Genomic DNA, 24349 nt, shown 5'->3' with positions numbered 1-24349 from the left:
GTATTTAAGAACTCTATGACATGGCCACCTGAAAGTAGTCACAATTGCTTTATAACTCATTTTTCATTCATCAAATTCCTCTTGCATAAAGCCTTACCGAATGGTGAGTTCCAGTATCTGCGCAAGTCTATCATGAAGCAAGTTTGCCTAGGCAAAAAAAATGAAAATGGAATGATTAACTACTATATATTAAAACAAGCTAAAATAAACGTGCCAGGCCACACTGGCACATGGCAAATCCAGGCAGCATTTCCTATCTTGATTTCTTTTCTCACTGCTGCAAGGACTCTGAGCCCTGAAGAGGCACGTGAGATTGAGTGAGCCTGTCTTGGAGTACAAGGAATTACGTAGCAAGTTTTACTGTTGCAGGTAAGAGTTTAAGAAACTTGAAATACATTTAATTATTCAAAATATCTAATGGGGTAAATACTGCTCAAATACAGGATGAAATAGGAACAGAATCTAGATTTCAAAGACAGTAAGGAAAACACTAAGATGGAGAGTGTATGAGATTTCCATTCCTTCTCAAACAGCCTAGGAACAATCAAAAGCTCACTTTAAATAACTGGAATTTCCTAACATTAATAATACTAGAGAGAATAGCTGAAGACAAAAAAACTGAAATTCTTTAGAAGTAAGAGCAGCAGTGACATGATAACATAAATCACCTTTAGCTACCACATTCCCCATTAATGCTTTTGCTCGTACAAGCATAATGTAAAATGTTTTTCAGAAACTCACTTTGGTTTCACATTGTGCTGCGATTTCTTCAAATGGTGCTTTCTGGAACTTTTCAATCACCAGACGTCTTTTTTCTTTTTCCTGTTCTTCAAGCCCATTGTTATCTTTAAAAAAAAAAAAAAAAAAAAAAAGTAATCTCTGTCTATCAAGTGTAAGTGATATGAACCTTCAAATGTACACTGCAGAAGCAAACACACTGTGTTTGAAGTGATGCAACCATACTCAAGCAAGCTGTCATCTGTCATTGTTCCCAAAGCAAAATGCAGATACAGCTTCAGGGAGCTGGTTTAGGACCTCACTTTTGCCCCTTTCTGGCTTTAATTACGAGTACATCCAGGCTTCCCTGTGATTTATTATCTGGACTCAAGACTGCACTTCTCACTCACTGCACAGAAGTTCAGCTTAAGAGAAGAAGAATGGAGTGAGTCCACCAGCAGCCGGAACTTTGCAGCACCTAATGAATTTAAGTACCTCAGTGATTAGGCAGGTTTGGAAAACTTTCAGACTGAAATACTGTTTAAAATACCAGTGTCTAATGTTTATAACATCCACACCTCTAATTGATGTTTTTGACAGGACTTTAGTGGACTGGAGAGTATTAATTAGTAATTACTTATAATCATCTGAAATAAGAAAATGAGGTAATTCTGAGTTCTGACAGGTGCATCACTTGTCAGAAAAATATTATTTGAAACAAATCAGAGCTCTATCAATACACTACCTAAAAAATTGAGTGTTTTTGAACTCCACAATGTGTACCTTACCATTTATTTTCTGAATGCATCGAAGACCAGAAAATCTTGGTACGTTAAAAATATTTAAGTTGCTTTTGAAATAATCACTCAATGGAATTTGAAAATCTCATGTTACTTATAGTTTGGCTTGTAAGGGCAAATCTAGTAGATGACAGGCATTTCCAGATGCTTTTCATTCAGTCATATTAGCTTCAGAAAATGAATTCACTTAGATTATCAAGATATCATTTCAGAAATTTAGAAATAAATAACTGAAGTTTTAAATAATTTTACCAGCTGAAGAGAAACAAATACAGTATTTTAATTATGTTAGTCTAGCAACACCTTTTTCTCTAGCAATTCCATAGTAATCTAGAACTATGCTGCATAAACATAATTGCAGCAAATCTTACCAATTGCTTTCTTCAAAGCTTCAAAGGTGATTTCTTCAGTATTATCAACCTAAACGTAAGAAACAAAACCCCTTCAACATCATATAAAACAAGCTTCTAAAAAACAAGGAATGTGATAAATGCAGAAGGCTAAAACGGGCGCAGAGCTTTTCTGCCTTACAAATCTCTAATAGCTTTATCTGGAGTTTCTGTGACAGCTGACAGATCACTAATCTGCGATTTTAAGCCACTACAATTAGTGAGGAAATGTTTATCAAACGAGATCAAAGAAAACTTTCCAAATTCTGGTCAAAATGCTCTGTGGCAACAATACTGTGGAAAAGGACTTGAATTTTGGCAGAACATTCCTTTGGGTCAAGAATGTGGTGTTTCTATACTGCTAAGCCTCAGTACTGGTTCTTAGACAGTTGCTGTGAATAATAGCAACTGCTTCCTGAGACTGGTTGAGTTACAAGCAATGTGATGCTAAAATTAGAGATGGTAGTGGAGGGTAGAGTGGAAAATGGTTATTGCTTCAGGCTAACTTCATACCATGATGGGTTTCAAATAATTTGGTCCTTATGCCATAAACATTGGACCTAAAGGGCTCTTCATAACTAGCTATATCTGATGCACTGAGAAAATTTGTCCATTTAGCCATGCAAATATCCATTTGCTGCTGCAGCTGTACTTCATTAGGAATTGCTTGGGGCTGCAAAATTACTAAAGACATGTGAACATTTCTCTGAAGAGCTCCAGCTCATGGATCTTTCTGTTTCAATCCTTTATAGACCTACAGTTTCCGTATCAGTAAGTGGACTTACAGTGAAACCACTGTGATAATATTCGGGGAGAATGCTTACGTGGCAGAACAGTGTTCACCTGAATATAATGTGGTTTCTTGGCTTGGACTGCCTTACTTTAGTCCTTCAAAACTAACTACATGTAAACAGGCAGTGCTTTTATTTTTCCTTACAAACACTAATTGTTCAGAATGGTCTAATATGATTTAAGATAAAAGATCTGAAAGGTAGCAAAAAGTTATTTCACCCAATTCAGAAGACACTGAATTGTTTCAATTTCTTAATTCATTGACTTGACCTACTATAAATGGAAAAGCCAGATGAAGTAGCTGTTTCCTTTTCATATCGGTGTTATTTCAGGAGACAGAGCTGTAAACGACATTCTTCTAGCGGATTTTACTACATGAGCATTGCATTCTCTACCTCTGAATATATAAAAGCTTAACAAGCAAACAGTAAAACTCCCTTTATGTCAAATATTTGTGGGTATGGCTAGAGATAAACACTATTCAACCTGTGAAATAATCACCTTTTACATGATTCATATTTGGTAAATATTACTCATTTACAGCAGCCTTTCAGATTTTTAATTAATATCAGTAGTAGCTGCTGATATTGGCCAGAAATATCTTTGGTTATTAGTATCACAGAGGCACTAGCTGCTTTTACAAGTTCTTTCATCTTATAAATGGAGATAACTACAGAATAAATAACTTTCCTGAACAGAATTCACTAACAGACTTGCTACAACAAAACACTGATTGTGCTGACAAAAGAATTGCATTTGTGTTGTATACAATAATAGATATTTTATGGATAAACAGTCTTCTACCTCACATAGCGTAGAAATGATACCATACATCATTAATGCTAAAACTTCCAATAATTAAGTAGTTTATCTTCTCAATCATAAAGCCTTGTGCTTCTTTTTTTTTTTTTCCAGTTATTATTCTGCTGACAGTGGATCATGTTATATTTACTAATCTACATAACAAGAGAATCAGATTTAATTTTTTCCCTTTTTTTTCCTCTTCTTGAGTAACATCCAGTGTATCATCTTATGTTGCAAGTGGTAAAAAAACAGGCATTATGAGGGAACAAAAATTCACAAAAATTACAGAGCACCATTACTAAAGGAACAGGCAGGTGGCGGAGTCACCATCCCTGGAGGCATTTAGAAGATGTGTAGATGTGGTTCTCAGGGACGTGGTTTAGTTAGTGGTGGACTTGGTAGTTTTAAGTTACCGGTTGGACTCGATGATCTTAAGGGTCTTTTCCAACCTAAATAATTCTATGATTCAATGATTCTATGAAAGTCTTTCAGATGTTCATTATTTAGGTATGAAGGCTAATTTGCAGTCATCAAATCAGAAAAATATTGGTTTTCCCTTTGCACTGTAAACAAACACTATAAAGTTACTAAAGGAGGAATACTTGTTTCATGTGTTTCTGATTAATAAAATTATTGTTTTTAAGACAAACACTATCCAAGACACTGTGCCACATTAAACTGAGAACTTACACACAGATTTTATCTACAACTGCTATATCCTATTAAAAAGTCTATATGTCAATGCTTAAAATAACATCAGCGTAACCATTTGAAATCTGACATAGAATCGTCTCTCATTTAATTCTACTTTCAAAAGAAATGTTCAATCACATATAATCACATATAACACATGAGATTAAAAAAAGAATACTAAGGCAAACACCTCCATTCCTATTAGGATCATTTACTTCCCTCAGAAAGCTAAAGATTGTCGTAATCTGGCTTATTTTTCAAACACTCTTTTCTTCTTTCCCCTAAACTTTTATCGAGTTTCCCTGCATCATTGTTAAAGGACAACCACAAGAAGTGGAGTATCATCTGAGGTATCATCAGCACAACACAGAAAGGAAAAATAATAATAATGCAAAACATAAATAACTTCTGTCACTAAAACGAGGTTTGCTCCTTTGCAATAGCTTAATACTGCATTTTTTAACTAACATGCACTTTGACTCTGTCCCCACATTCCGCTTCATGTCCGTAGCCGGTTTGTGCTGTAAGGTGCTAAAGGTAGGATTCATTTGCATGTACAACATGCACCTCCACTTCAACAGCTAATCTCCATTGCAGCCAGCAGAAATCTGGCTAATAAAAATCAGAGGAACGTTGAAAAAGATTCAGTAGAAATGGAAGTTTATTTTAAGAAATACTTCAAATGAAGTGCCAAAAGATGTGGGATAATTTTAATTATAATGCAATCTTCCTAAGGGATAATTAGCATCAGCTCCTCTACCTTACATATGAACTTTTTGTTGCTACCTTATCCTTCCCATGTCCTTAAAGCACTGTGTGCTAAAGTCTCTGGAAGGGAAAAGCGGTAATGTAACACTGTGCTCTAAGCAGCCTGCCCAGTCTTTACCTGCCCCAACCAAAGCCAGCAGCTTCCCCACTAGTCTTATTTCTGTCAGCCCCACACTGATGGACAAGGCTCTCAGATACTTCAAATGATACAGGGATACAAATGCAGGAATTTTATTTGATCTCTCAAAATGCAAAGAAAATTTTTTAGAATATTTACTTTTAAAATATGAGTTGCTCAGCATATATATGTATTGCTATCCTACATTCTGCAGTACTATCTGCAAAAACTACAGTAACAAAATAAATTTTTATACAGCAAGATCAGCATCAGTCTCTTTGACAACACATTTCTAAAAATATAGGAGTTACAAAAATCAAAACCCCAAAGCATTTAACATTGCTAGAACAATTAGATATTAGACTTTCTGGGGAAGCTTCATTTGCATTCCCCCACCCCCGCAGAAGATGCTGCTTTAAAATATCCCGTGATTTTCATACCTTATCCTCCGTGTTGTTGCCAGGCAGAATATCCACCTGAATAGACACCGTGTCCACAACACTCTTCCTCCTGGAGAGTCTGTCCTCATCTAGAAGAAAAAACAACTTGCCTCACTTTCTGTATAGCAGTTGAAACACCATCAATCAAATTTGTACTCAGTAGATGGAGATTTGTTTCTATATGCATATTTAATCCAAAACCACCAATTTTATCATTTGGATTGTTGCAAAAAATGAACAATTACTCCTCCAAATTATTAATATGAAGGAAAATAACCTTTCACTGTCCCTTTCCCCTCTCATCCCAGATCATGTCAACCTTCCCTTGAAAGTCCAGAATTTAAAAAAATGAGATGAGATCTTCTTCAAATGCATAACAAATAACTGCATATATTGCTGCAGAGTAATTTACAAAAGCCTGTTTCTTTTGGTTGTGAAAAGTATTAAGGTCTTAATTTGAAGGTATTCTGAAACAGAAATGGGCTTTTTGGAAGATGACTCATTGACAGAAGAAACAGACTTCTGAATGGAAGTGAACAACAGTCCTTCCTTACTCTTGTTACTACAAGTACCATACTCAGGGAGTCTAAAAATCTACTTGGTGAAAAATTTTTTTCAATTTTTAACTTCCTATACACATTTTTGCAAGCCCAGCTGGCCTAAAAGTTGTCAGAATAAGACCAGCTGTGCTGATACTAAAAGAAGCACAACAATTTAACTAATGCTTAAGCAGATATGATCAAATGATCCATCACTTGATGGATTTTCCTTTTGTGACTGCATTCCTGAGACAATACACCGATAATATTTTCTCATTTTGACCTTTAATAGATTAATGTAAAATTAAAAAAAACAGGAAAAATACATTTACAGATGTGTCATGAGGATGCTCTGACAAACGGAGACTTGAGTGGCCTGACTTTCACGCATCTCATGTACAAAACCACGAATTGCAATGTCCCATCTTAGATTTCAGCTGAGGTCAAGCCATCTGGACCTGGCTGTTATTATTTGATGACTTGCACCGCACGTAGTCAGAAGCATCTACAGGCACTCAGCACTAAGATCAGGATAAGGAGAACGACTATAAAACTCCCCCACCACAACGTAATTTATGCTGGTTCTTCCACAACCTTTGTTTAAATCACTTCTAGCAAAGCACTTCTGCAGTGCAACTATTGAGCATGAACAAACAGAATTCAGTCCAGCAGAGCTGAGCATACTCAGCTTTTAAAAATCAAGAAATAACTTTCAGAAGTCATAAAAAAGAAATGCTATTTCAAGATCAAGAGGCAGTGAAAGAACAAGATTAGTGAAAAACACCTGACTTTTAGCTATCTTTGCCAGGTTCTCCAAGTCCCCGAGCATTTGAAGTGGCATTTTGAAGGATTTACTTGATTTTTAATCCCTGGTACAGGATGCAATACATACAGAGTCTGAGGAAAGCACCTTAGCCTTTAAGAGAAAATACAAGACAAAACTACATCTTTGCTGCCATCTTGCTGCTCTCTCTATAATTTACAAGCAAACACCAGAAAACACAATTTTGGGACTACTTTGGATAGAACTCATTTTTATAATTGGATGTATCACTATACTTGCCTAATAAAAATGCCCATTCTTCTCTAATTTCAACATACTAAATGGGTAAAAAATTGTGAAAATTGCTATTTTTTCTGTTACACAATATAAAGCTCATCTCCACGCACATGAAGGAGCCCAGAGGCACGAGGGCAGTGGTGGGGCTCCAACATCCATCGCCCCAGCCCCTGCCAGGGGTGTCCCAGGAGTCTTGGCCCCATGGTCTGGGAGTGGCACACTCACCCCCTGGGGCAATGGCAGCAGCTCTCTGGGTAACCTCACTGACCAGGGTGGGGACAGCATCTAGGATACGGGACACGTTGTGGGATGCAGGGGAACAGCATCTTGGGACTGCATAAGGTTTAATATGGGAAACTTCCATACTAGGATGTTTGCTCCCCATACTAGGGGAGAAACCAAGGGTGGGGAAAAAGAGGATTCATAGAATAGTTTGAGTTGGAAGGGACCTTTAAAGGCCATCTAGTCCAACCCCTCTGCAAGGAGCAGGGACATCTCCAACCAGATCAGGTTGCTCAGAGCCCCGTCCAACCTGGCCTTGAATGTTTCCAGAGATGGGGCATCTACCACCTCTCTGGGCAACCTGTGCCAGTGTTCCACCACCCTCATTGTAAAAAAATTTCTTCCTTATATCTAGTTTAAATCTACCTTCTTCTGTTTTAAAACCATTACCCCTTGTCCTAGTGCTACAGGCCCTGCTAAAAAGCCTGTCCTCATCTTTCTTATAAACGCCCTTTAAGTATTGAAAGGCCACAATAAGGTCTCCTCGGAGCCTTCTCTTCTCCAAGCTGAACAGCCCCAGCTCTTTCACTCTGTATTCATTGAGATGGTTTGGGGAGGAGTAAGTAAGGAAAATACACAGATACGGGGATAAAGGCATCAGTCCCATGTAAATCGGTTGCTGATCAGTACGTGCATTGGGCCATGCCCTGAGCCTCAGCAGTGCAGCCTGTCCCATCCTCTGATTAAAGCCCATTTCCCTTTTCCTAGATGGGGGACTCTATCTATTTGTGCAGGTGTGTGCATGGGAGTCTGAGTGGAGCAACTGGAGTCAGACCACGGGTCACTGAGGTTTGTGTTTCTGAAGCAAGTGAGAGCGCACAGCATCAGTGCATGGTAACAAGGGAATATCAAGCTGGACCAGCAGGCAAGTACATCAAGTGGTCTGGGATCTGAGCGTGCCCGCGTGCATCTGTCTCTCTGTGTGTCAGTCTGCCTCTGAGGGGAACACACCTGGAGGGACCAGGAGGCCCAAGTTAACTGTCTAAAAGGGCACGGAGACTTGGGGGCTGACTGAAACCCATGTGTGCACATGCATTACTGTGCACAAAGGGGATCTGTACCAGCAGCTGGACTGGGGCTGTGGGTCTTGGGGACTCACATGCTCAGGTGCCAGGGACTGGGAAGACTGGAAACCAGGAGACAGCTGATGAATAGACAGTGTCTAAGCCCAGCCACTGCTGGGATGCACACAGAACATACACACGTACACATGTCCCACTAATGGACCTTTATCCTCAACAGCCAGTGAGAAAGATGAATCATTGTTCTGCGAACAGCTGACAGCTTCTTCCAACTTTCTACCAAGTTCTTGAAATGTCACTCAAAGAGGTAGCCACTACTATCACAAAAATTATACCTATAGCCCTCCTACCTGCTCAGGAAAAGAAAATAGGAAGCTACTGTATTGTAGAGTTCCAAATCAAGAGTAAACAGAAATGCAAACCTTGCAGCAGCTAACATTGCTACAGGTATATCAAGGAGATAAACAAACAAACAAAAAAAAAGCAGAAGGAAACACTAAGTACACTAAGTACAACACAGTTTCTGGTCTAAAGGTCTTCTAAAAGCATATTTTTTTGGACTGTGCACATCCTATACAGACACACCACAGCTAGCAGGAGAGCAGGCTGACCTACACCTCATTTTACCTTTTGACTTGTGTCTGCGTTTATGAGCTTTTTTGCCTGATGGAAATAGAGCTAAATTAAAAAATAAATATATACATATAGACAAAAAATGATTAAATGTACATTTCAATTATTAGCTTCCCCCTCCCTCCAAATAAGAAAGAGAACAAGGTACAAAAAATTGCAAATATGAATGTCTTTCAAACTGATAAGAAGTACCAAAACGTGAAACAAAGAGAGGATGATGATTTTATGTCTGTAAGTCATTGTTAAGCATTATATAATTGATATTCAGAAATACAAGAAATAGTTAGGATAAAATCTTTCCTGGCTTTTTGAGTTCAACCGTAACTGTCACAGGAATATACAAAAAATGGATCCATCTTTTACTAAAATTAGTGATATATTCTGAAACACTATATTCTAGCATTAAAATATAATAGTAGAAACAAAATCTTTAATTGAAGTAAAAAATTAAAAAGTTCCAGAATTCCAAAATATTAATTTTGGTCCTAATTTAGTTAAATGAAAACCTTGGAAGCTCAGTATCCCACAGGATCAGAGATTAATGATCCTAATTAGATATGATAACAGGCATGTAACCAGTTTTGGTTACTGCATTCTTAATAACTGGTACTCGGCAGTTTTGCCATTAATCACCACTTACCTGTTACCTGGGGTACATATGGAACTGACAATCTTTCCACGCTGTATCCACTGCCTCCTAATGATTCTGCAATCTTGTTTGTCAGGAAAAATAAATTTTTTTCATCCTTCTCTAAGGATTTGGGAAGACTGTCAAAATAATGTATTTGAAGTTATTATCTATCAATAGAGATTTGTTCATTAAGACAGACACTTTTATAATGTCTGCAAGCAACCAATAAGGGTCAATGGTAATGATCTGATAGAAACAAAACTTGCTATCTAGGAATGAATATACAGTCAAAAAAAAAAAAAAATCTATTGAATACCTCTGCAATATTTTAAACTACCTTAACACTTCTTCATTATCTAACCTGATCTAGTTAAGATGCCCCTGCTCCTTGCAGGGACCTTTAAAGGTCCCTTCCAACCCTAAACATTCTGTGATTCTATGAAATTACATTCCTCACCTATTCTGCTACATCTTGAGAGAATATGGTCTGTGTTAAATGGAGAAACCTGCAGTGTAATAGTATTTGTCATATGCCAGCAATGTGTCCTTGCAACAAAAAAGGCTAAGGGTATCCCGGGCTGCATTAGGAGGAATATTGCTAGCAGGTCAAGGGAGGTGATCCTTCCCCTCTACTCAGCACTGGTAAGGTCCCACCTGAAGTACTATGTCAAGTGCTGGGCTCCCCAGGACAGGAGAGATGTGGACTTACTGTAGAGAGTCCAATAAAGGGACATCAAGGTGGATTAAGGGACTGGAAAATCTCTCCAATGATGAAAGAGAGAGTTGGGACAGTTCAAGACGGAGAAGAGAAGATGGATCTTATCAATGTGTACAACTACCTTAAGAGAGGGATGGGGGAAAGACAATAGAACCAGGCTCTTTTCAGTGGTGCCCAGTGACAGGACCAGAAACAATGGTCACAGACTGAAACACAGGATGTTCTGTTTGAACATTATCAAACACTTTTTTACTGTGAGGACAACCAAGCACTGGCACAGGTTGCCCAGAGAGGTTGTGGAGTCTCCATCCTTGGAGACATCCCAAAGCCATCTGGATGTGGTGCTGGACAGTCTGCTCTAGGTGATGCAGCTTAAGAAGGGAGGTTGAAGAAGATGATCTTCAGAGATTCCTACCAACCTCACCTATCCCATGAGTCACTGAAAATGCATTTTGCTGTGTCAGCACTTACACCAAGCATCATATTGTGCAGAGGTACGTGACTCTGGCTACAATAAAAAAGGTCTGAAAGATATATTTTTTTTTCATATATGCTTTTAATGCTTGTTTTTCTTCTGTCTATCCTGGGCACTATTAAACCTCTAAATTATTTTTCACATATGCAACATATTTTAACTATGTGCGATTTTTAATATAAGTACTTCACTGTTCATTAATTCACATTCTACACCTACTTACTTGCATTTCTCTTTGAAAATTGTTTCTGGTAGAAAGTAAGGTGCTTCAAGACTTCTAGTTTCGATGACCTGAAAAAAATCAAGACAAATAGTACAAATGGAGTAGTTCCATAGCTATTTTCTCCAATGACTAAATTGTTTAAAGTGCTTCTACTGTAACAATTACCAATCCTTTACTAACATCTACCTCAGCAAAAATGAGGCCTTTAGAATTTCTTTTAAACAAAGAACGAGATTCTGGCACTCACCCTTTGGAATAAAAATCTGTTTCTCATGGTCCTGATCATGTCAGTACGGTTTTACCAAAGCCAGTGAGGCTGTGAAGTCTTATACCAGATGGTAATTTAGCCCATTGTATATGGTACCATAAACAAAATAAAAATGCTATACCTTGAAAGAAGAATATTCTGTGTATAGTTTTAAGAATCAGCGAGTAACGCCATCAGAGATCAAAATCAAACAGCAATGTTGGTACACACAAATACAGGAGATCAATACCACAAGCAATTAGGTGACAGAAGTTATTTACCCATTTTACAGTACAATGTGTACTGTTCTAAACGACCTGAAGTACTTAATTATGTGTTACCTTGCTGACATGCTGACAAAAGGCAGGAACTGCAATCATCTGACTCAGAAAGTTTAGATACGCTGCAACCAATGCCATGACACCACAACGATTAAACATTGGTAGATTATCCTCATTGATGATGGCAACGTCCTGAAATAAAAGCATAGCATTACACCCTCCGAAGTTAACAGGTTGTCCCGAATATATGGAAGTCAAAATTATTATTAGTAACACTACCTGACATAGGATGACTATCTAATATTAGTCAGCATTTAAAACCTCTCGCCTTAAAATTCTAGTATTCTAGCACACTCTTGAATTAAGTATATATTTATCCGAAGTTACAGAGCTTGAGGGCTTCAATCTCTAAGAGAAATAAACCTAATGTCTGTTTCTCAGAAAGAAAGTACAGGTTAACGACTGCTAGTCTCTTGTCCTTCAAATTCCCATAAGGACCACCTGCTAAGCATAACTTTTTTCCAGGATAATTAGAAACAGTATTTTAATAATAAAATATCTCTTCTGAGTCACAGATATAGTATCATAAAGGAAACTACTTAATGTTTATTAGCATTTCTGTGTTTATTCAGATTGTATTACTTTTGCTCTAGTAAAACTCCTAATGTCATTTTCATCAAATAAAGATTTGGTTCAGTGACATATTTTAAAATTAAAGATGCACTCTGCACTTCAGAGGTTTCATAATGCAGGCGTACGTTAGGGAATAAGGCTAATGACAGAGTGAACTGGGAATACAGAACACAATTTAATCAAACTTCCATAGCACATGCTAGCACTATTTTTTAAATGCTTTGATTTCAACATAGATAAACCTACTAGTCATATGCAAGTACGAAATAACGTCTGATACTGTAAAGGAAATGTTAAGGAATAAAGCCTGTCAACACACAGATAGAATTTTACTCTAAGATATGATTAAAAAGCTTTGTTTGACAAATATTTCCAACCAATGAATGAATCAAAAGCTTTTTTCCAAGGTGAGCACATTCCATATATTTTATACTGAATACCGACGCAAGTTTGTAAGAATGCCCTGTCAATCTGCTAACGTATATATCTGTGATTCTAGGGAAGATTTTCACATCTGCTATATTTCCTCAAGAGAAAATGTTGTAGAAGTTTGTAACAAAACCGATTAGTCGAAGTTTCCCTATTAATACATGTTACGTACAAAGCGCACTTCCTTAATGGATCGATCAAATCGGGATGGAATGACGTGATTTCCAATTTGAAGATCAATATGTAAACAAGAAAAGTTATGCACATCTTCAATTACCAATACAAATGGTCAATGAATGCAGCCAACACCGATTCAGACTCATACCTGCAAAGCAATAGCTAACCGAATGAGGTCAATAACCACTTCTTCGTTGGCTAGTTCAATTGTGGTAAGAGCTAGAGATGTAAACAGCAGTTCAAAGTTTTTCTGGACATTGTCTTCTTCTTTGCAGCCTAAGTAGATGTGTCTGTACAACTGCTGACCATGCTATAAAAGACATAAAAAGGGAAAATGAGTATTGAAAGAATTTAGGTTAGAAAGGATATTTGAAGGTCCTCTAGTCCAACCCTCTACTCCAAGCAGAGTCAACTTTGACGTTAGATCATTTTGGATAGAGAACTAAAAAAATTTAAAAGGACAAAATACATGTATACACATATACAGACAAGTACATGATTAATCAAGGCGACTGTTAGTTTACTACCACAACAGGAACTTCTTTATAAATACAGTACTATTTTATTTTTGTAGAAGTGTACTGATACAGAGGATTGCACATGAATACCAAACTGTGCGTCACTGATGTTCATTTCCTATTGATATACTCAGGAAAAAAATTGCTTCAAGATCGACTTTTTTTTTTTCCTTTTGGTAAATTAACATTCTCAAGAATGCCCAAGTAAATGAGGAGCTTCAAGAGTTATCCTTGTGAAGAGATCATTTTTTTGAAAAGTGACTTTCCTTTCCTTATAATGCCATCCTTAACCAAATCATGGCAATGAAACTATTATTTCAACACACAAAAAAAGACAATACTGAAAGGCAGGTTAAGAAGCGGGTTTTGTATGCAACACTTGTCTCAGTACCACTTCAGCATTCTTAATCTGTAGAAGCTACAGGTTTGGATCAGTTGACACAGGTAATTTTTAGATCCAAGGACTGATGCTTTACCTCTGGAAGTACTAGTTTAGCTTTAGAAGGAGAAAGCAAACTAATATTTCTCATCTGTTTTTCAAGAAGAACATATTCGTTTAAGAAACAATAAAGACGCTGTTAGTCGTCTTAGTACTTCTAAAATCAAATATATACTTGTTCAAATATATGTTTTATTTAGAAAAGAGGGATACAGAGCTACTAGCAAAGCACAGAAGCTACTGTGAAATAAGCAGAGTAAAGGTCAGCTGTTTAAAGACACAGTATATTTGGAAACTAAAAGTAATGAAATTATTAATCTCGTTGATAAAGAACCGCACTTAGATACGAAAATAAATTAGTATGTGAGTTTTCTTGACACATAGTATCTTTCTAGAATACTGCAAAATGCAAGAAGTTCAATATTTCCTTTTAAAAAAAGGACAGAAATAAACCTTCTGGCTTTCAGAAGGTAGACTGAGATGAAGAGAGTTTTATCTCTACATCTGCTTCTCATTCCACCTAATTTTAGGTACTGAAATTCCAAAGTATGATACACAGTTGCCTTCAGATCCCAGTCTAACATCAAACAAGCCTACAGTGTCATTCAGATCTCAACGGACTTCTGGAGGTGCTTCACCCCTCACCTTTGACTATGCAAGGAATCTATAAAGGGTACTCTGCTAACATACACATCCACATTAAGTGAGTAACATTAGGTTTATGATATGCACCTGAAACAGTATCACACAGATAATTACTGAATTACTTCACTCCATAGGGTGAATATACTTTTTCAGAAGACTGTACAAACTTTTCTTGACCTGTTAAGAGTTACTTTTCCTCTCCTGTCCTCTTTTTCAGATGAGAATGTTAACAATTCAAATATTTAGTTTAACAATTAAAATTTTCATCTAATAAAATCCGTAAATACAACTTATCCAAACTGTTTCAAATTAAACTGATTAATTAAAATTTAATTTAGTTTTTTACAAAGATACACTACTAACAAATGTCAGAGTTGGAGTATTCTTTATAGTAGTATTATTCCAGTATTAACCAAAACAGGTATAAATATAGTGCAAGGAATATCAACTGTACTAACTTAGCAAGAACATGTATTTGCAATATTACTGGAAAGCTGCACAACTCTATTTTGTATATGATTATATATGTAATATTTTTGCCTCTGGACAAGTTAAAATGCAATTCTTCTGACTTTTATAATTATAATATTAAGTCAGCACTCTGAAAAAATGCATTTCTTATTTCACACATAATAGGAAACAAAAAAAAGCAGCACGGGATAGCTGTGAGAAACGAATATATTTTCTCAAGCTGATAATAGTGATAAATCAGCTTGCTTGAGCTGACTTCAGTAATTTTTATTTTTTGTTTGCAAATATACCTATACAGCTAAACTACAGTCAGGAATGACAGAGCACACTAATAACTATATGCATTTTTCCCCACGTAGAAAATAAGGTGTTTATTGTAAAGAAGTAATTTCACTCCACATCAGCCTGTTTTTCTTTAGAACCAGATATACTCAGAAGTCAACTGGCACAATGCCCTATAAAAATAATCTTGTAAGGAGGTGTATTTTTTTCTTCCAAGTTAACTTTCTTTGACATCTTTACCTACGAAAAATCTGAAAACAAAACAATAAATCCCATAAAAATGAAAAACTGCTACTCAGCACAAATGAAATGCTGCACAGGGATGTAACTATAGGAAGGTCTTTTCAGAATCATGGTTTGGATATACACTGTGCTAATTTCATGCACACAAGGATTTTCACTGAAGACAGAAATGAAAATTTTATTCCATGAAACCACTTCTCAAGCGTCTAAAGCATCTCAGCACTGAAATCATGGTAATTTGAATTAAAATCACTCAATACTGAGTATTGAGTGCAAAGACATATGACATAATTGTAGAAGAAAAACAAAACAACTGATTCAGCTACTTTGTCTTCTAGATAGAAAAGTCAACTTTCTCATTCTATTACCTTTTTCATGAAGCTCACATCTTGCCTTGAAATTTTGTCTCGTTTGATCTTTAGATCAGAAACATCTGGTATTATTCTACAAAGGAAACAACGATGTCGTTTTAGCAAAAAGAAGTTGAAAAGGAAGACGATGGGAAACATATTAACTATCCAAATAAATCCTGAAGCAATTTCCATTTTAATTATATCCATACTTAACAATGACATTCAAATTTCAGTTGAAGAAGGAGAAAACAAACAGAATTATGACAACCACACTTTTTTTTCTATATATAAAATACCATATTCTGTCTTCCACAGTAAAAATAGTAGATATTTGGAATGGTCCTTTAAGATACCATGCACTGAGGTTTACCTGTAAAACTCTTGCCATCAATGAATGATACTGAGCATTGTGCATTTATCAAAACTGTACATTAACACTTCATATTAGGAAAAATACTTAAAAATCAACAGTACTCATGATTCAGATACTAAACTGGAATTTAAAGTAGGTCAAAGAAAAAAAAAGAATTACCGTATCCCTCTGAGCTTTGCTCTGTTGTCATGCCGATCAATGAGATTGTGCAGTATTTCCAAGACGAGCTGCCTGAGCTCGGAGTCTTCCATGAGTGAAGGAGACAATAACGGGTCCAGAAACGGGGGAGGAAGTGCATTACTTACTGTTGTTGCTTTGTATCCTGAAGTTACCTGTTCATTGTTGGAAGTAAAATTAATGTGTGTCATTATTGCATTGTAAGAATTATTGCTGTCACTACCTTTTCAGTGGGCTTGTTTTGGCATCTGAAAGGTGGATTCAAATGGAAGTAGTGTATTAGTGTTGAAAATTCCTAACCTCATCATGCATTTTGAAGGACTTGACTTAAACACTCATGTTCAAATTAACTCCTTTATCTGTTTTCAAGTGGTATTTCATAGAATCATAGAATAGTCTGGGTTGGAAGGGACCTTTAAAGGTCATCTAGTCCAACCCCCCGGCAAGAAGCAGGGACATCTCCAACCAGATCAGGTTGCTCAGAGCCCCATCCAACCTGGCCTTGAATGTCTCCAGGGATAGGGCATCAATCACCTCTCTGGGCAACCTGTTCCAGTGTTCCACCACCCTCATTGTAAAAAATTTCTTCCTTATGTCCGGTCTGAATCTGCTTCCTTCTATTTTAAAACCATTACCCCTTGTCCTGTCACAACAGGCCCTGCTGAAGATTTTCTCCCCATCTTTCCTGTAGGTCCCCTTTAGGTACTGGAAGGCTGCTATCAGGTCTCCCCGGAGCCTTCTCTTCTCCAGGCTGAACAGCCCCAACTCTCTCAGCCTGTTCTCATAGGAAAGGTGCTCCAGCTGTCTGATAATATTTGTGGCCCTCCCCTGGACTCCCTCCAACAGGTCCATGTCTTTCCTGTGCTGAGGACTCCAGAGCTGGATGCAGGATCCTTCCTCTACCAACACATGTCAAATAAAAAATAAAGGCGCCATTTAAGATTTTTTTTTGAAAAATGGCCAATGACAAGTTGCAGAGCATAAAATTATTATGGTAATAATTCCACAGATATTTTTACTTTTCAGGCCCTTAGCTGCTCATATATGGTACCAAGTATGCTCACATGAAGAAAAAAAAAGAGAAATCAGGGCCTACATGTACATCTTGAACATTTATGGATACTACTTTACTGCAAAAAAAAGAAAGTAAGCAGCAAACATTATGTTCTTAGAAATCTGGTATCATGGTGTTTTTTTTTTTAAACTAATAGTACTGCTGACTTGCCTCACTCAAGTACTTTCATTTAAAGCAAGCTCTGTAGGCACACAAGGAAAAGTTAACTTCAATCTGACAATTTAAATATTCATCAGCTGAACATTTACAGGAGTCAGAAATATTTAAAAAGTTATTGTCTCTTAAAGGAAGGTTATCAGAATATTAGAACCTCAGAAACAAAACAGGATTCAGAAACTGCCAAGCATAAACTGTTGAGGATGAGGGGAACAAAATAATAGAAAATATAATCATAATAAAAGCAATTGTATGTTTATTTAAGACTTTGCACAATAATTTTATCTTCATTATTCATGTAACATATCATTACAGCTTTTACATGTGAATTGTGTTGCACAGGCTTTGGCTAGGACCGAGTTAATTTTCTTCCTAAGAGCATATATGGTGCTGTGTTTTGGATTTGTGACCAAAGCAGTGCTGATAACACAGGGATGTTTTAGTCACTGCTGAGCAGTGCTTACACAGAGTCAAGGCCTTTTCTGCTTCTCACACCACCCCACCAGCAAGTAGGCTGGGGATGCACAAGGATTTGGAAGGGAACACAGCTGGGACAGTTGACCTCAGCTGACCAAAGGGACAGCCCACATCGTATGACTTCATGCTCAGCAATAAAACTGGGGGCAGTTTGCAAAGGCCTCTGTTGCTCGGGGACTAGCTGGGTATCAGTTGGCTGGTGGTGAGCACTTGGCTTTTGGGTGGGTTTTTTTTGTGGTTTGTTAGTGTGGGGTTTTTTTTTGTTTGTTTTATTTTTTGTCATTTATTTTTCTTTTTTCTTGGTTTTGTTTTTCTTTGTTTCCTTTTTTTACTTACTGAACTGTCTTCATCTCAACCCACTTTTTTCATTTGTACCATTCCAATTCTCTCCCACATCCCACCGCAGAAGAGTGAGAAAGTGATTGGGGGGTGGTGCTTTGCTGCCTCCTGGGGTTAAATCTCAACATGTGGGCAAGCACTACTCCTGCAGCGTAAACAAACAGGCTCAAAGGAAACTGTTTGGCAGGTGAGCTTGAGAGTACGTGAAGGTATCTAATAAATCATTTTGAAAATGGAAAATTACTAATATTACAAGCAGTAAGGCTGCAAACAAAAGTGCATACTTTTAATGAAGTGTCAAGTTTTAATTGCTGCACAACATTAAGTTGTGTGTGCATACATGACAACAGACTAATTAGGTTATGAAGTATTATCCTTTTGTAAAGAATACATGATGTACAATGCTCAGTTCAGTACAGAGAACAGGCAGGGTTCACCAGTTTTTAGTTCTTTACTACATATATAGACTAAACTTTACATACCACAACAAAAGTTTCGTTCTGAACACAAATTCCTTCCTACATTTTTTCCCCAATATTTATCAACATCTGAGTAATTAATTAAGCATCAAAACATTCACTTTCACATCTTTGTGCCACGATGGGATTTTACTTGCCTATTCTAAGAGGATCCAAAACAATATTCAAGGACAAAAATGTTATATTTCTTCCACACGCACAATTTTAATTCCTTAATAGGCTATGCAGCACCTCAAATAATTAGAACAATTCTTATTAACTTCAATGTAAATTTTTAAAGACTGGTGAGATAAATATTGTCAGGAAGAGTTTAGGCACAGCTCTATCTATCTTTAATGAAGACAATGTGCAAAATGACCCCCTGAGGTTCCTTTCTAACATGTTTTCTATCCTTAAATTGCAACTGTGAATGCTCAGCTCTTCTGCAAGCCAGAATCTACAATTTCATATTCTGACAAGCAAAGGACAGTTTAACTGACGTGCCTAACACCACACACAAATGTAATGTCAAAGTAGGGAGAGAAACTCATTTTCCAGGGAGGCATTCTACTGCTTTAGTCACTAAATCATTCTTTATGCTATTTCCCCTACTTCAGTTACTAAGCAGTCTTCAACTTCTGCAACAAAATGGGCATCCCTACCTACAATTTTAAAAATATTAGCCATTCTAGTAATTACAGCTTTTCTAGTGTCAGATAAAAGTGATTTCACTTTGATGTTGCCAGCATTGCTGACAGTACTAGTCAACTCAACGTACTGTATGATGTTCTTTCGGATCCGCAGACCCAATTAGAGCTGATATTCACTAAAATGCTCTAAGAGATAGAGGAATATTTCTTGAACTGCTTGTTATGTAAGTCGGGAAAATGCTGTCACAATTTTACTCAGCAGAAGTACAGATCTATGTAATATGAAGGTGTAAAAGACTGTGTCGAATATTTGTCTCAATATTGTCAAAACATCAAACCGCCATCCGAGCAATGGCTTCCCGTTATCTTGCAAGCCAACTCCTGTTGTCCTGTGAACCTGAATGCAGAGCTGACTCCGAGAAATTTAGCCCTACCTCCGGCATGCGCCCAGAATCGATAATGGCCATGCATATCACCCAGTAATGGGCATGCATATCACCACCAGGTGAGGGGTGCGGCTAGGAAAAGCAGCTCTTGGAACACAATGAAAACAACCAACATTCAACAGAACCAACATCCACGGAATAAACATCCACAGAACCAACATCGAAACGACCAAGATCGGACAGATCGTTTCCCCACCGAGTGAACTGGACTATTGGGACGCTGCAGCTCCGTGGTGGTAGCTATTGCAACTCTTTTCCCTCTTTCCTTTCTTTCTCTCCTTTCTCTTGCATTTACAAACTTCTTGTCGGGTTAATAAAGTTACCTGGCGCTTGACTCCATGTTGAGTCTTAATTCTGTTCCTGAGAATACGAGCAAAACCACGCTCCGGTGTGTGAGAGGTTGGTCTAGCCGCCCCTAGCATCCCAGACTCGTCTGAGGTCGGCTAGAACGCAAGGGGGCTTTCCTCTCATCCAAAATCGGAACATGACAGAAGGTCTGTTTAACTTCATAATACAGAGTTGTAATACTGTACTTGTATGTATAAATGTATATATAAAGTGAAACATTGTGTGCTTTTAGGATAATATACTGAACATAGAAGGCTTACCATAAGTAAAGATCTTAATAACATTATTTGAATCCTCCTCGTTCCCAAATCTCTACAAACGGAAAAAAGTTGAAAATTAGTTTCCTTGCATATCTTAAAAATATTACTCTACTTCATTCCAACTGCGTTTTTGACAAATTAATACAGCAGTCTTGGAAAGGATGCTGGATGACTGCAAATAAGGAGCAAATGTCTCCAAATGAGGTACAAAAACTAAATGTTTTCAAAAGGAATTTTTATAGGAAGGCTTAAAAAACAAAGCACATACCATCGAAAAAAACAGTTAATGATACATGTGAAGCAGATCTAAATCTTCACGTTTCATTCAAAAATGTCTTTCTGTATCTGAAATGTTCAACTGCTACATGCTTCACTTAATTTTCACAAGCATCAGTGCTCAGAATTTCTTCTGAATTAAAATATAATTGAGTCTTTTAACAAATTAGGACACTTCTTTAAGTCAGATCCCAAAATTTTGAGATTGGAAAAAAGTCATCTGCAAAATCAGCTAGAAAAGATGCAAGAACCCTCAGTTTTGAGATCACAGGATGACACCACTTAACCTGTTCTTCATCTATTCTCATTTTCCATCTACTGGTACTAAAAAAGTTAAATACCTATTGGTGTAAATTCACATATGGACTGTTCTTGCAAGATCTTACAAGATAAAAGTGCACTTGGAATAAATTGTTCCATTCAAAGAGACCCTTTCAAGAAAGTAAAAAAGGTACAAACCCCTTTGTTCACCAAATACCACAAGGAAAAAGCAAGTCTCTTCACAAAAGATGGCCCCCACATAACTGTGGAAACTTCCACCTTCTCATTCCAAAGTCTTGTGTAGCAGAGACCAAATTTACAGGTAAGTAATGCAAGACTGTATCAGCAGTCAGAAAGCCTGCTTTTTTCATAATGACTTACGGAGACCATACCAACATACTAATCAGTCTCATGTTTACAAAGAATCCCACAAAGGAAAACTATATAGTTAAAAACTAAAACAAAACAAAAATAACCAAACCCCACACTAACTGGAAATCCAAGTAGAGAATTCTAAATGGATCTGTATTTCAAATACCTTCTTAATGAGCGCTAACTGCCTGGCACAGACAGATTTCTGTCTTCCATGAAATAGTGTCCCATACTGCAGGGACACAATACTATAAGAAAAGCTACCAAGAGGCCAGGAAAATGACAGTGACTTCCTCGTTAGGCTAGCAGGTGATCAGACACGTGTGGTATAAAGCATTCATGCATACCTGGAAAGAATAGCTGCAACCTTTTCCGTGACTTTCCCCATACTGAGGAAAAGCAGTCTTTAAACAAAATTATTCATGTTAGAGGGAAAAATATTACTTCAGCATATGGCAGCTTTTAAATCATGGGTTTATAGGAGTCTGCCCACCTATGGCTTTTTCCTATTTCCAAATAAATACAGAAAATCTAAACCGAGACAAATTCACTAGAATTTCTTAATCTGAAGTCAGCTCATACAGAATGAAGAATAAACAAAAACCATTTGTAAATTATGCAGGTATTTGAAAAAAATGTAGTTATAGTTCAATCTCCCTCATTCACAGAACACATACATAAGAAATGATAGAATTTACCACTATTAAGCAGATAATTTGAGAAACATTTGTACAGATGTAGAGAGAAGAAATGTTTTAGTGCAAAATCAGGTATTTTCTATCAGTAATGTGTTTGACGATTGATTTAATACTGCTGACACTGTGCTTGCCTTGATTCTGCACGGCATTTAATACAGTCCCTAATGAGTGAGAATTGCCTTTCATTTTTCCTAATTTTTTCACTTTTTAATTTATCAAGATGCTAAAATCTAAATATTTAAGTGGAAATTAAAACATGTAGGATATACAAACCCAAGTTCCAGTAGACTGGTATCCAGTGACTGTGAAGTTGTCCCCAAAACAGGTACTTTTCCCATGATGAACATCATGATCTCTGATCTCTGGTAATCCGGCAGATTGCTTCCAAAAAATCCTAAATAAAAATGGAATGAAATCATAGAAGGAAAGAGATACAGGGCTCTTCTCTTATAAATACAAGGAATACATTTACAAGGTCAAAATAGATGAAGAATAACACGGATTCATTTTAGGACATAACACTTACACGTTAATTTCTAATGAATGGCTTTACAGAGTATTTTCATGACACTCATTTTCTTCTTTGAAACCTAAAACTTTCTAATTTTATCCTCCTTTCAATATATCATTTACAAGTTAAATATGTGAAATTTGTTAATTTGTAACTAGTGAGGAATTGGAACGTTTCTCATGGAACAGCGTTGTTAATTTTGTCTGTCCTTAAGTCACCATTAAACATTAGAGGTGTGCAAACAGAAATCTCACAGGTGTATAAATATTATCTGACTATTACTTTACTTAGAGACTGCAGAGGTGGGCAGCTCTGGTGCCAGCATGATCTGGAGTGCAGTGCTCCAGGTGTGGTGCACAGCGGGGTTTCCTGAACCAGCAGAACGTGGTGACTTAAGGGATGGGGAGCAATGGTGACAAGTTCTAGCCCTGCACAGCAGGCACATCTCCTCTGTGACTCCTCCACCTTCCCAGGTGCCCTCGCACAACAGGTACGAGGCCCTGCAAGTGGAATCGAACAACGACAAGGACAATGGTTCACCTGGCTTGGAGGTGTCGCCAAGATCAAGTCAGCCTATGCGCTGCATCAAGATTGCTTCCATAAAGAAAAAAAATTGGGCCACTGTCATAGCAGACCCTCTTCTGAGGGGAACAGAAGGCCCAATATGTCGACCGGACACACTTCTTAAGGAAGTCTGCTGCTTCCCTGGGGCCTCCATTAAAGACATGAAGAGAAAGCTTCCTGCTCTGGTACAGCCCTCAGATTATTATCCATTATTGCTTTTTCAGGTAGGCAGTGATGAAGTTGCAATAAGAAGTGCAAGGGTGAACAAGAGACTTCAGGGCCTTGGGATGACTACTTAAGGGATCAGGAGCACAAGTAGTGTTCTCCTCTGTCTTTTCACTTGGAGGGAATAATGAGGGAAGAAACAGGAAGAGTTAGCTGATCAATACCTGGCTCTGACTCTAGGGTCACTGGTAGAATTTTGGGGTTTTTTGATCATGTGTCTGTCTATGCAACACCAAGTCTGCTGGCAACAGATGGGGTACATCTGTCTCAAAGGATCTTTGCGCAGGAGTTAGCAGGGCTCATCAAAAAAGCTTTAACTAGATTTAAAGGGGGAAAGGGATAAAACCAGGCTCACTACAGATAAGCCTGGGGGTGGCACACCGATGTTTGAGGAACATATGCTAGCGAGGTCCTTCAGTCTGCTCCATAATGTGCTGTGTCCACTGGAGCACATTTGAAAGGTCTCTATGCTAATGCACACAGCATGAGGAATAAGCAAGAGCAGCTAGAAGTTTTGGCCCAGTCCCAGAGCTACGACATAATTGGCATAAGCGAAACCTGGTGGGATGAGTCCTGTGCCACAATGAATGGTTATAGGCTTTTTAGGAGAGATAGGCAGGGCAGGCGAGGCAGGGGGTGGTACTGTATGTAAGGGATGGGTTGGATTATATGGCACTTACAGTTGACGACAACACGGTTGAGAGTCTCTGTGTAAGAATGAAAGGAAAAACAAATAAAGCAGATGATGTTGTGGGAGTCTACTACTGGCCACCTAGTCAGGACACCACCACCAATGAATTATTCTACAAGGAATTAGGAGATATCTCTAGACCAGCTGCCCTTGTCCTTATGGGTGATTTT

The 24349-nt window shown here is 37.5% G+C and overlaps 1 protein-coding gene across 3 annotated transcripts in view; it reads right to left on the bottom strand.

Annotated features, from left to right (window-relative positions):
- The window catches only part of EFR3A (EFR3 homolog A), an 84124-nt gene that overhangs the window by 4187 nt on the left and 55588 nt on the right, over nt 1-24349 (bottom strand). For all 3 annotated transcript variants that reach the window (XM_086741283.1, XM_086741282.1, XM_086741281.1), the window contains 12 exons: nt 22462-22582; nt 20582-20633; nt 16355-16527; nt 15838-15913; nt 13020-13181; nt 11693-11824; nt 11105-11172; nt 9698-9825; nt 5522-5610; nt 1889-1937; nt 742-845; nt 98-147 (listed from right to left, as the gene is read on the bottom strand). In XM_086741283.1, coding sequence (XP_086597409.1) covers nt 98-147; nt 742-845; nt 1889-1937; nt 5522-5610; nt 9698-9825; nt 11105-11172; nt 11693-11824; nt 13020-13181; nt 15838-15913; nt 16355-16527; nt 20582-20633; nt 22462-22582 — 1204 coding nt within the window. The remainder of the gene's footprint in view (nt 1-97; nt 148-741; nt 846-1888; nt 1938-5521; nt 5611-9697; nt 9826-11104; nt 11173-11692; nt 11825-13019; nt 13182-15837; nt 15914-16354; nt 16528-20581; nt 20634-22461; nt 22583-24349) is intronic.

This window comes from Chlamydotis macqueenii, chromosome 2, assembly GCF_036417535.1.
Source record: "Chlamydotis macqueenii isolate bChlMac1 chromosome 2, bChlMac1.mat, whole genome shotgun sequence".
In the NCBI taxonomy this organism is placed as follows: Eukaryota; Metazoa; Chordata; class Aves; order Otidiformes; family Otididae; genus Chlamydotis; species Chlamydotis macqueenii.
Note: the sequence above shows the minus strand (reverse complement) of the source record. Positions and strands in the feature narration are given on the sequence as shown.